Source organism: Leucopleurus acutus (assembly GCF_964270905.1).
Source record: "Leucopleurus acutus genome assembly, chromosome: 16".
In the NCBI taxonomy this organism is placed as follows: Eukaryota; Metazoa; Chordata; class Mammalia; order Artiodactyla; family Delphinidae; genus Leucopleurus; species Leucopleurus acutus.
This window is the reverse complement of record NC_139158.1, coordinates 72,466,480-72,480,029: the sequence shown is the minus strand read 5'-3', so window position 1 is coordinate 72,480,029 and position 13,550 is coordinate 72,466,480. Positions and strand designations below refer to the sequence as shown.

The 13,550-nt window shown below is 39.7% G+C and overlaps 1 protein-coding gene across 1 annotated transcript in view; it reads right to left on the bottom strand.

The window, feature by feature from the left end:
- STK4 (serine/threonine kinase 4) overlaps positions 1-13,550 on the bottom strand; it is an 89,724-nt gene that overhangs the window by 55,006 nt on the left and 21,168 nt on the right. Inside the window, exons 6-9 of the mRNA XM_082856298.1 lie at positions 12,719-12,886; positions 10,248-10,385; positions 7,663-7,791; positions 6,759-6,945 (exon numbers count right to left, since the gene is read on the bottom strand). Coding sequence (XP_082712424.1) covers positions 6,759-6,945; positions 7,663-7,791; positions 10,248-10,385; positions 12,719-12,886 — 622 coding nt within the window. The remainder of the gene's footprint in view (positions 1-6,758; positions 6,946-7,662; positions 7,792-10,247; positions 10,386-12,718; positions 12,887-13,550) is intronic.

Below are 13,550 nucleotides of genomic sequence, written 5' to 3'. Positions count from 1 at the left end.
ACATATAAAGAAACACTGCAAACCAATAACAAAAAAAGAAAGAAAAAGAAAAGAAAAAGGGCAAAGGCTACTCGCAAAGTAAGCATCAGACTTGTATAGTCAACATGGAAATAAATTAAACGAAAACTAAAGAGGCTACACAAGAAAAGCTATAAACTGTCATCGTTAATGTTTATTTTGATACATAAAATAACTTTTCCCGGGCTTCCCTGGTGGCGCAGTGGTTGAGAGTCCACCTGCCAATGCGGGGGACACGGGTTCGTGCCCTGGTCCGGGAAGATCCCACATGCCGCGGAGCGGCTGGGCCCGTGAGCCATGGCTGCTGAGCCTGCGCGTCCGGAGCCTGTGCTCCGCAACGGGAGAGGCCGCAACAGTGAGAGGCCTGCGTACCGCAAAAAAACAAAAACAACAACAAAAAAATAATAACTTTTCCCAAGTCAGTTCTGCACAAGAATTTTAAGTTTTATTTTTTTTAATGTATTCAATTACTTTGTTAGGGCCATTTTAGCTGATGATAGGTTCAAAACTATATGCGTGGTACCACGCTGCAGAAAGAAAACATCAGTTCTGGTTAAGGTCTACTGAGAAATGTGGGAAGAGAAAGGAAAAGTTTAAACTATTTTGAGACGTTCTAACTGACTTCAGTCTTATCTGAACTTTGCCAAGTATGAGGTATCCAATCTCCTACCTAAAATAAAGACATTGCCCTAGTGCTGCTGTGGTTACTTAAAATAGATGTTAAAATATAAATAAATAACAGTCTTGATCTAGAATGAAGCCTTCCATAGAAAGGGGATTTGTGGACACAAGTGGGAACACCATTTAAACTCATAACCTATGACAGAGCTCCCTCTGCCGGCCCAGAGAAAGTACAAGAACCCTGACACTGACACAGAACCTCTCAAGTCACCTCAGGAATGTGCCCTTCAAATAGTGAGGGCAAAGTTCTTCTGTGGTCCTAATGCAAAAAAACCCAGTGACACAGACAAACAGGAGAAGCCTTCCAAAATCCCCAAACTGATAGCTTATCCAGGCACGGGTTTTCAAAGTAGTGTGGACATGGTTTACCTCTATGGTTCTGACAGGTATTCTTGGGGTCTCTCATAAAGCAATCAAATCACACCCCACTCTAACCCTCCCTCCAACCGCAATCTGATTCTTTATGGTAGATTCAGATATACACAACCAAAACATACTCCCTCAGATGTAACAAAATCATCAGAGGCAGGTTCCCTTTGAAAACCTTGTGCCCTTTGTGTCTGGAAATCCTGGGCAGACACAGAGCGAGGCTAGGTACTCAAACAACCAGCAAGGGACACTGCAAGCTGAGACTTGCCATCAGATGCCCTTGTAACATGAGCATTGGTCCTGTCCCTTAACAACTTAATAAAGGGGCTCTGCTGAGGAGCAGGATAATATAATGGTTAAGAGCATGAGCTTTGAAATCAAACGTATTTGGCTTCAGGTCTTGGCTCTTCTGTTACTCACTATGTAATCACGAGCAAGTTACTTAGTCTCTTTGCAATTCAGTTTCTGCTTCTGTAAAAGGCCGGGGGCGGGCTATGAAAACGCCACACATCACGGTTGTAATGATTAAAATATATGAAATGCTTATAAAGGATTAAGCACCGTACCTGGTAGCTATTAAGTGCCTAATCATTAATGATTATTATTAACAGTTATAATGTCTATCTTCTTGGGTATAATAAATAATTTATATATAAAAAACAATTGTTTGACATGTACACACTCCTATATTTAAAATGGATAACCAACAAGGACCTACTGTATAGCACAGGGAACTCCGCTCAATATTATGTAACAACCTAAATGGGAAGAGAATTCCAAAAAGAATAGATACATATATACGTTAAAAAAAAAAAGAAGAAAAAAAAACAACTGTTTCTTAAAAAGAAAAAAAAAGGTATCTTTGGAATCCCCTCAAAAGCCAGCACCAGTCTTACCATGAATTTTCATGGGTTTTATATTATGGATCTAATGCCCATTAACATAAGGGTAGGCTTCCAGAACAAATCAGAAGTTCAGTAGAATGAAAAGACCATAGACTTTGGAGTTCTTTGAATTCCCAGCTCCCGCGTTTACTAGCCATGTGACCACAGCAAATGTTAGCCACCGAAAAAATCGCAATGTCTGGGTCAAACAGCTGATTAGACATGGCTCAAAAAGGAATTATAGAATTAGAAGATGAATCCAGGGCTAACACCCAGAAAGTGGCACAGAGAGATTTTAAAAAATGGAAAATATAAAGCAGAAATTGCTGTAAAGGGAAGAAACTAAGGATACTGATAGCTGCTACTAATCCTTGTGGAAGGTAAACTGGTACAAACCTTCTGGAGGACAATATGGCAATACCTGCACGTTAAATTGTTCAAACACTTCTGGAAATTTTTCCTAGGAAACATTAAAAGGAAGGCAAAATTTGTATGTAGGATGTTCCCTGCAGAGTTATTTGTTCTAGTGAAAAACTGGAAACAACCAAAATGCCCAGCAATGGGTAAATGATCAAAAAACACTGTTAAGTGTGATAAATATAAAAAGGACTATGCAACAACATGAAAAATGTATATGCTTATTCAGGAGAAATTAACCAGAAATTAGAATATCTAAGCAAATTATTACCATATAGGAACTATACAGGCATATGGTCAAGAAAAGGAGTTCTTTGCTGGAGTGAGAGGACTTAGGGGTGAACTACTTTCTTTTGTAACAGTGCATTAATACTGTTGTAATACTGTTGGTATAAATAATTTTTAATACAGTAAATGAGAACAGAGGCATTTGAAATATCTAACTTTTCTAAGGTACTAGGTGAAACCCTATTCATTTTCACAAATTTTAACCTGTAGAAACTTCAGTTCTATATTAGTCATGAGTTATATCATTTTTATAAACAATTAGAGCTACAAGGGACAAGGAAAATAAAGAAGATTAATAACTCTTTATTTTTATTGATTAAGGCACTGAGGCCCATATAAGGAAAGAGAATTGTCCAATGTAACACAGATAGTTATTATCTAAGCCAAGCTCGGTCAGATAGTCTCCTTTAAATGTTTAGAAATCGATATGAAGAAGTGGTCTAATGTCTGAGATCTGCTTTAAATTAATTCAGTTTGTTATTCTCTTTGGTGGAGAGCTGAAATATGATGGGCAGTGAGTTATTTTTGAAACTGGTTACATGTCAATAGGGGTCATGATATTATTCTGTGTAACTATATATTTTCATTTTCCATAATGAAAAGCTTCAATAGCTCCTAAAATAATGAGTAAAGATCTCAGAATTAAGTGGCGAATCTATCTAACTTGTGACTCAAAACTGAATTACAAGACCTGAAACAGATTGTGAACTAAGTTTACTTAACGTCACTTAGCTGTGACTGTTGAGGTTTTTAAATGGATTTTTCCCTCATGACTATAATAAAAGATTCATGTTTCTCATTAGACATGCTAAAACTATCCAAGCTCAGAAACTGAACAAACAACCCACTGAATTAATGAGCACTTAAAATACGAAAATTACATTTGGAACAAAATTAATTCTTTAAATTTAAAAAGGTGGATTTCCCATAACACGTACATGCACAACACATGTTAATGGGTCAGTCTAGTTATGTTACACAGGGATTATAATCATCTGCATAATTAAAGCCCTTAAAACAAGCAGAAGATATAGCATTCTGAGTCAACAAAAAGAAGTCAGCAGCTCACTGCTGCAAAACAAACCTTCCTAACAAATCACACGGGCTAGCTACTTAAAAGAGCAAAAGAAAAAATAAATTTAGTATGTATCATTCACTCGATAATTTACGTAACACCAAATCTTGAGTCCAGGGAATGAAACATACTGTAAGAACACATTTTCGATAAGGATTTAAAGAGAGACTAACAGGTAGTGACAATGTTTTAATAAACTCTTTGTAAATATCCATTTTTAAGGCCATAGAAAACAGTGCAAGGAGGAAGAAGGGAGAAAAAAAGGATTCTTAAGGCAATGCAGAATTCAAAGTCCTAATTTACAGGATACACTATGATATCGGCAGTATTTCTGGTGGGATTTTTTTCTCTGATAATAACTCTAGAAAATAATTTGGAAAATAAATAAAATTTAAAATACCTATAATCCCATTATCTACTTTTAATATTTGGTTTATTTTCCTCTGGCCTTTTGAATGGTTTTTTCAGTCTTTTTTCTATGTACATATTAACATGTTAATTTATCTTTTTACTTTTGTAAAGCTAGAATATAATTTCTCTATATCTTCAATTATTTTCTTGGGCCAAATTCCTAGAAGTGGAATTTACTGAGTGAAAGGCTTGAATTTTTTAAACTCTTGATATGCACTACCTTCCGGAAAAGTTAGATCTATTTACACATCCATCAGCAGTATTACTACTCTTTCACCATTTGTATAATTCTGACCTGAAGCCAAACACAGATGATGAGCCTTGGCCCCAAAATAGAAAAAAGAAAACAAGAAAACCTTTTCCCTTCAAAAACAAAGGGTTGGTTATAAATACACAGACCTGGAAGGTGAAAATTCAAGAGGGCTGCCTGAGATCTAAAGCCCTGGAAACGTGTGTTCTAGCCGCAATAAACCAGCTGCAGTTGCCCTGAACTCACTGCCACTTGGACTTTGTGGACACGGCTCCCTCTACTGGAACATCTCCACCCACCCTACTCACTGCCAACCTTCCTGCCTTTTTCCTCCAGAAATTTGTCAGTAATCCCCAGCCTAAATTAAATACTCTTCCACTCTGCTTCGCCAACACCCTCAGATTACCTCTGTTTTAAAGCCCATTTCATATGCTGAAGTGTAATTAAATGGTCTGTCCCACAGACTAGACAGTGACTTCCTTCAGGGCAAGGACTGTTTCTTCATTCCCTGCTGTATCCTCAGCATCTAGCAAAGTACCTGGGATACTGAAGAGAAATTTATTGAATGAATTAATCAATCACAAAGCAGTTGGTCTAAGGCAGTGGTTAGAGAACTTTTTCTGTCTGTAAAGGATCAGACAGTAAACTTTTCAGGCTTTGGGGGCCACATGGTCTCAGTCACGACTGCTCAGCTCTGCCTTTGTAGTGCAAAAGCAGTCATAGACAATAGCAAATGAATGGACATGGCTGTGTTCCAATAAAACTTTATTGCTAAAACCAGGTGTCAGGCCAGATTTGGCCTGTGGACCATAGTTTGCCAATCAGTCCCTGGTTTCGAGGAAGAAACTCTAAATTTTAAAAAAAGGAAGGAAAATATTACTTATATGTGGAATCTAAAAAAGTGGTACAAATGAACTTATTTACCAAACAGAAATAGTCACAGATATAGAAAACAAACTTTTGGTTACCAAGGGGGAAAGGAGAGGGGAGGGATAAATTGGGAGATTGGGATTGACATATACATACTACAATATATAAAATAGATAACTAATAAGGATCTACTGTATAGCCCAGGGAACTCTTCTCAATACTCTGTAATGACCTATACAGGAAAAGAATCTAAAAAAGCGTGGTTATAAGTATATGTATAACTGATTCACAGCAGAAATGAATACAACATTGTAAATCAACTATATGCCAATAAAAATTAATTAAAAATAAAGTAAAAGGAAAGAAAAAAAAGATGATGAAAAGATCATAGAGACTTAATGCTTTAAACCTACGCAAAGCTCAGGCTAAATTGTACGTTTAGAACTCAATTATTATTACCACTTTGTACTCCCAAATTCCTTTTCTCCATGGCTTGGTCTGTAATGCACAGGGTAAAGGGAAAGGAAACAACTGAAGGGAGAGGAAAGGATGGCCCTCTTCAATGGGAACTGAGCACAGGTGATAGGCCTCAGTCATAGGCCAAGTAAAAATGATCAGCAGCATAAGAAAAGCAGCAGAGATGGGTTTACACTAGAAGGGACTGGATAGGACTCTTCAATTTGTACATTCATCCTTAACAGACTGACTGAGAATTGGTACGTCTGGTTTAGACACACAGAGTACCGTGAAAACAGACTGAAGATAATATGTATGATAAATAGCTCAGAATTTCACTACACTTTGAATTATGCATCAAAACAACGTATGTGCTACGTAGAAGTAAAATGTATAATAATGAAAGCACAAAGGAGAGGAGGGAGAAGCAAAAGAAGATATGCAAATGACCAAGAAATACATGAAAATATGCTCAAAAGCATTAGTCATTAGGAAAATGTAAGTTAAAACCACTATGAAATACCACTACACACCTACTAGGTCGTCTACATTTACAAAGCCTGCCCATACCAAGTGCTGGCCCAGATGTAGAACCATTGGAACCATCATACATTGATCTGGGCAATATAAATTAAACAGTCACATAATCACTTAAATCAATAACAATCACTATAAATTAAACAAAAATAAAATAAACAATCACTTTGGAAAAAAGAAACAAAAAACAAATGTATGTGCTCACCTCCACAGATCAAGGAAAAGAAGGAAAAAGTGACAACATTCAACGAGAGAATGGCCGTTCAGGTTTGAAAGTCAATCCCTTCTTGTTGTTGATGCTTTCCTGCCTCTGATTCCACATGCCGGCTTCCTCCCTCCCCGAACCCTCCACTGCTGCCCCAACTCTCCAACACTCTTACTCCTTTGACTGTGACAACAGATAGGAGCTTCAAGACTGAGTCCATGTGGACCATGAGAATCTGCTCTCTCTGGAATGTGCGTCGTCTGCCTGCGAAGTTAGTCTGTTTAATCAGAGCCTTACTTTTCATAGTGCCTTCCTCTTCCTCCTCCTCTGAGTTGATCACCATGGTGCCCAGCTGAGATGGCAACGTGTCATCATGTTCGATCATAGTATTGGCCCCGTCACTCATGGTGCTGGCTACTCGGACGGTGCCCATCTCGTCCCCCGCTGCTCGGACCATCGTGCCAGAATCCATTTCATCCTCCTCCTGGAAAAGGACGAAATCTCAAATGAGGGCGAATTTGATCAAAAGATTGAGTTTTCTGTATGCATAGCTGATTCACTTTGTTGTGGAGCGGAAGCTGACACACCATTTGAAGCAATTATACTCCAATAAAAAAAAAAAAGATTGAGTTTTCTGAATTACTCTTATTATCTTGGTGCAAATATTTCTGGATTTGATGCTTACCTGGGTTCTAAACCCAACTCTCTAGAACCGAGAGCACTCTTTTTTAATTGAACTATAATTGATGTACAATATTATATATGTTACAGGTGTAAAAGACATTGGGTCACGATTTTTAAAGCTTATACTCCATTGACAGTACTCTTATTCAACCAAAGAAAATCACACATATGTAAAGTCTACATATTTAGTATGGATCCTAGACTCCCCAAAAGGGCCTGGGAAAATCCAGTCTCAGACCTGAGCATTCTCTTTCCCGAATAAAAAGTTAAACTGAAGAAAAGATAAGGAGGCAAGAGAATAAAATGTGGAAGTGTCTGAGGAAGCACTGGGAGACGAACAGACACAGACCCAGCAAGCCTCTAGCAAGCCCTGGTCCCAGGCAGGACACGGTCAGCAAGAAGAGCCTCCAGTTCCAGGTGGAACCCACATCTCCAACTCATCTTACCTGGCTGGCAATCATGAAATAACAAGCACTGACGCCCGAGGCCCACCACAATGCCTGCCACTGCCACTCACTGAGTTTTCTTCATCGTCCTGGTCCACCTCCCGCTGCTGGGCTTCCTGGCGTTTCAGCTTCACGTCCATGGCTTCGTTAATTAAATCCCGCAGTATGGACACTCCTTTGGCACTCTTGACAAATGGGTGCTTAGCAAGAAAGTTGAAGACGGTTTATATGGTACCAGTGCCAAAACACTGCCTGGCACACAGTAGGCACTTGACAATCTTTGTTGAATCAATCAGTGAATCTAATCTTTCTCTTTATGCTTTGGACTACAGCTAACCCACACTTGCTTTATAATGGTGAGCAGGTGCATGCAGGCTTAGCCCACCTTTTCTGGCTTGGCTGGAATGTTTCCTCCATTTCTCTCTACCAACTCTGGAGATTCTCAACAGGCTGGCACTGCCCCCTAGAGGAAGTTCTGTAAACATCTTGGGAGCTTGTTGCTACAATGTTTGGAGAACACAAACTACATGGGACATAGGAAAGGGGGCAGAGACACAAGTAATCCCGTAACATGTGCAACAGTCTTATACAACAACGAACCACAGCAAATTCTCCATATCTTTAAAATGTCTCAGAGTACATATACACTTTGATAAATAATGCCTACGAACTTCTTTAAGAGATAAGCGAAAAGTCTAGTAATTTGGGAGGTGATTCTGGAGAGGGGGCTTAAGCGGAATAAAGACATTGTTCAGAAATCACTGAATAGTTTACTCCTCCTGCTTGTTCTTTCTATTCAATGTCCTATAGCATTTCCAACTAGTGCCGAAGTGTAGTTACTACAGAAATACTAAAACTGGTCACTAATATGTAACAGATGTAGGCCCCAATATTATTCAATCTGCAAAGATACTTGAAACACAGGGATATTGCTGACTTTCCTTCATAGAAATAGTTTAAAGTTTTTAATGTTAATACCATCTTACATTTTTGTTGTCTGCCTTTGTAACACAGTAAGAAATTTATACTGTGAAAGTTACATGTGGAAATTCTTTTTTTTTGCGCGGGGGAGCATTGCCTATTGTTTTCCAAACTTATTCTGACATTGCCCTCAGTGTTTATCTGTAATCCATTCTCTGTTCCCCAGCACCCACCAGAGGATATGGGCTCCAAGGTCTTTGCAAGGACCCTAGAAGTGGACAGTATACCTCAACGTGTGGTACGATCGAAATACAGAAGATATCTTGTCCATAAAACTGCATCAGTACCGCATCCAGGCAGGAAAAGAATTTGCCACTGCTCTTGGAAATAAGACCCAGCTCATTTGCAAGAATATCGTATTTCCTTGTTCTCTCCACTGGGCAAGTCTATAAGATCATTTCCCTCCTCTTATATATAAATGAGTCTGCCCTGTTATTACTTAACATTAGATTTCTGTTAGTGTCCATACACTCATTTTCCTGTGTTTCTTGAATGGAATGGTTTCTGTTCTTCTTACTGCTCTTAAATCTAAACTCATTCATGATGCTAGATACAGCTGTCTCATTACTTCATTATGTCTATAACTTGAAAAGCTGGAGCATTTCTATATTGACATTTGTATTATTATAAATTATTATTCTTATATTTCTCCATCATAGCACCAACATTACCCTGATCCTTTTTAAACTTTGGGCATAAACAGACTTTAGCATCTATGAGTTTCATTCCAAAAGGATTATAAATGTTATATAAATGTTAAAAAATATATGCATTGGTTATAAAAAGGGGGCATTGGATCTGACATGACTGAAAACCATTGGCCTAGCTCAGTAATAATAGCAGGTATTTGTCAAATCCATTATATACTACCTTTGATATGTGTAAAGCATTGTTCAAAGTCATACACATTATATCACTTAATCTTCACAACCAACTATGGGGCAGGTACTTGATCTCCACTGTATAGATAAGAAAACTAAAGTAACAGAGAGGTTATGTTGCTTGCCCAAGGTCACAGAGCTAGCAAACAGGGAGCTATGATTCAAAGCCCAGGACAGGCTCCAGAACCCAAGCTCCTAACTATTAAGCACACTGCCTGCCAAACCCCACCCATCCTTCAAGGCCCAAGCACACAGGTTACCTCCTCCAGGAAAGCAGTCCTGGTATCTTTAGTCCAAAGTGGCCTCTTTCCACCCTGAGCTACAATAGCACCTACCATTGATCCCAGTTCTCTGTCAGAACTGGGTATCTTTAATGGAACTCCTGCTTTGGGATCAAAAAGACTTAGGTTCTAATCCTGGCTTCGCTGTTTACCAGCTAAGTGGCTCTAAATGAGTTAACTCTCTAAATCTTCATTTTCTCACCTATAAAAGTAAATTAATACCCCTCTCTCACAGGGTGTATGTGATGATTAAATGGCACAACATGCAAAGTATCTAGCACACAGTAGGTGCTCAATAAATGTCAGTTCCTGTTCTCTAATTCCATAGGGCCCTGTATTTTCTTATTATCTTGTTCAATGATTTAACTTTATCCTCTATGTCTTTTCTAAGCAGTTACATTCAAACGGAATATTTTATACCTCTTTACCATCTCCATGTAGGTGGGTTAACAGCATCTTTTGGTCAGCCTGTGAATGAAACAGGAAGAGGCAGCACCCCAGGGTGATTCATACCTGTAGGAGTTGAGTGGCTGTGGCTCTCTGCTCAGGGCTCTTTATGAGACACTGCTTCACAAAATCCATGAAGCTATCTGACCACAATTCTGGCTTTCGGAATGTGGGAGGTGGGTTGGTAGGAATCATGAAGATTGCCTAGTTTAAAAAAAAAAAAAATTGGCAAAATAAAAGTGATGCTCCAATAAAAATATGACTGGAAATACATTTGGAGTTTGATAAAATGATTTTTCTCTTCTCCACTAAAGCACATCCAAATTACAACAAAAATCCAGGTATCTCAAAGTAGATCACTATAACAAATATAATAATAGTGAAAATGTTTGAAATACTGCGAGAATTACCAAAATGTGACACAGAGACACAAAGTGAGCAAATGCTGTTGGAAAAATGGCGCTGATAGGGACTTCCCTGGTGGTCCAGTGGTTAAGGATCCGCCTTCCAATGCAGGGGACGTGGATTCGGTCCCTGGTCAGGGAACTAAGATCCCACATGCTGCGGGGCAACTAAGCCCACACGCCGCAATTACTGAGCCCGCGTGCCCTAGGGCTGCGTGTCACAACTAGAGAGAAGCCCGCACGCTGCAACGAAGAGCTCACATGCCGCAACTAAGACCCAACTCAGCCAAACAAATAAACTAATTAATTTTTAAAAATAGTCTTTAAAAAAAAAGAAAAAGAAAAATGGCACTGATAGACTTTCTCAACACAGGGTTGCCACAAACCTTCAATTTGTCAAAAACTCAACAGAGTGAAGCACAATGAAATGAGGTATGTCTGTATTATTTATTAAGTTTCCAATAAAAGAGGTACAGTTTTTTAAAAACATAAAACTCTTGGGGCTTCCCTGGCGGCGCAGTCGTTGAGAGTTTGCCTGCCAATGCAGGGGACACGGGTTCGAGCCCTGGTCTGGGAGGATCTCACATGCCACGGAGCAACTAGGCCCATGAGCCACAACTACTGAGCCTGCGCATCTGGAGCCTGTGCTCCGCAACAAGAGAGGCCATGATAGTGAGAGGCCCGCACACCGCAATGAAGAGTGGCCCCCGCTCGCCGCAACTAGAGAAAGCCCTCGCACAGAAATGAAGACCCAACACAGCCAAAAATAAATAAATTAATTAATTAAAAACAAACAAAAACCCATAAAACTCTTTGCAATAATCAGCTTAAATTATATTCTTTAAATCTAAAAATATAACGAGTAAATCTTCCCACCCTTCTCCACTTCTGCCCCCCCAAAAAGACAGGAGCTTATCTTTGGGCACATGAATACTTTTTTAAAAACTGGGGGCTTCCCTGGTGGCGCCGTGGTTAAGAATCCACCTGCCAATGCAGGCAACACGGGTTCGAGCCCTGGTCCAGGAAGAGCCCACATGCCATGGAGCAACTAAGCCCACGCACCACAACTACTAAGCCTGTGCTCTACAGCCCGCGAGCCACAACTAATGAGCCCACGTGCCACAACTACTGAAGCCCACGTGCCTAGAGCCTGTGCTCCGCAACAAGAGAAGCCACTGCAATGAGAAGCCCGTGCACCGCAACAAAGAGTAGCCCCCACTCGCTGCAACTAGAGAAAGCCCATGCGCAGCAACAAAGACCCAACGCAGCCAAAAATAAATAAATAAATAAAATAAATTTTAATAAATAAATAACTGTTAAGTCTATTAATAGAAGGACTATTTAATCAGAAGAGAGGAGGGGCTGAGTTGGACGGTATGGAGAAGACTACGGAGCCGCTGAAGAAGGTAGGGTCAAAGTATTGTAACAGTGCTATCATGAGGGGTTCTAGGGGTGGGGAAAGCCTGGAAACTGCTTAGCGTAGCTACACTGAAGGAGTTTCAATGGAGACTGAACCTACGGGCCCTTCATAGTCTAAAGGTGGATGGAAGTTGGAGAGTACAGAGCCTCAGAACTTATACATGTAAATACCTATAAGGGTCAGGCAGGAAAAAGACAACAAATGAATCAGACTGGGTGTCAGGGACATAAGTTTAAAAAAATAGTCCACTCTCCTCTTAATACTACTATAAAAAACATTAGAGAAAACACCGCAGTAAGTGATACTTGGCGAATAGAGAATCGTGGAGACTGATAAAGTGGAAAGACCATGCCCCGTATAAAGGAGAGGACTGCTGCTCAGCTCCAGTTAGTGTTGTTATGTTAAAATGTGAGTAGCTGAACTATTAAAAACATACACACTGCACAAGTCAACCACGCATTTCCTGGCCCACGTCCTACCAGAGGGCTACTAATACACAACCTCTAGAATGGAGAGGGGTGGATTACACTTGACTTCATTAGTGACTACAACTAGTGGAAGTGTATCATCATCTGGAGTCTAGACTGACACTTATCAATTATTTACAATTAATTCATTTATTGTTTGGTACCCAACCAAGTAAGTCATTTAACTAAGTTTCTAATGATCACCGGTAACTAACCACCCCACTGGTTTTCTGTCCATTTCCTTACCCTCATAGGATGGATATCGGCATATGGGGGCTTTCCTTCAGCCATTTCTATGGCTGTTATTCCCAACGACCAGATGTCTGCCACACAGTTGTACCCAATTTCCTGAATCACTTCTGGAGCCATCCAAAATGGTGTTCCTATCACTGTATTTCGCTTAGCCATGGTATCCTAAAATAGAAAGGAGAGAGATCAACACTAAGCAATAAAACTGTTGAGAAAAAGAGTCCCTTCCAGCAATAAGAAATGTCTTAGACTTGAAATACATACACAAACCATACTCAAGCATGATTGATCAAGTCACAAAAGAAATTCAAATGACATAGAAACATAAAAGATTCTCAATCAATTATTAAAACACAAAAAATAATCAATCGAGCTTCCCTGGTGGTGCAGTGGTTGAGAATCTGCCTGCTAATGCAGGGGACACGGGTTTGAGCCCTGGCCTGGGAAGATCCCACATGCTGCAGAGCAACTAGGCCCATGAGCCACAACTACTGAGCCTGCGCATCTGGAGCCTGTGCTCCGCAACAAGAGAGGCCGCGATAGTGAGAGGCCCGCACACCGCGATGAAGAGTGGCCCCCACTCGCCGCAACTAGAGAAAGCCCTCGCACAGAAACGAAGACCCAACACAGCCAAAAATTAATTAATTAATTAAAAAAATAATAATCAATCAATTAGTGAAACACTAAAATGAGATTGATTACTATTAACTATTGCTGATAATAGCATAGATTAAAATACAGGCACTAAAATACAATGTTATAGGAGCATAAACTGATACAATGTTTTAGTATGCAACTTGGCAATATTTATTAACTTTATATGTCCATA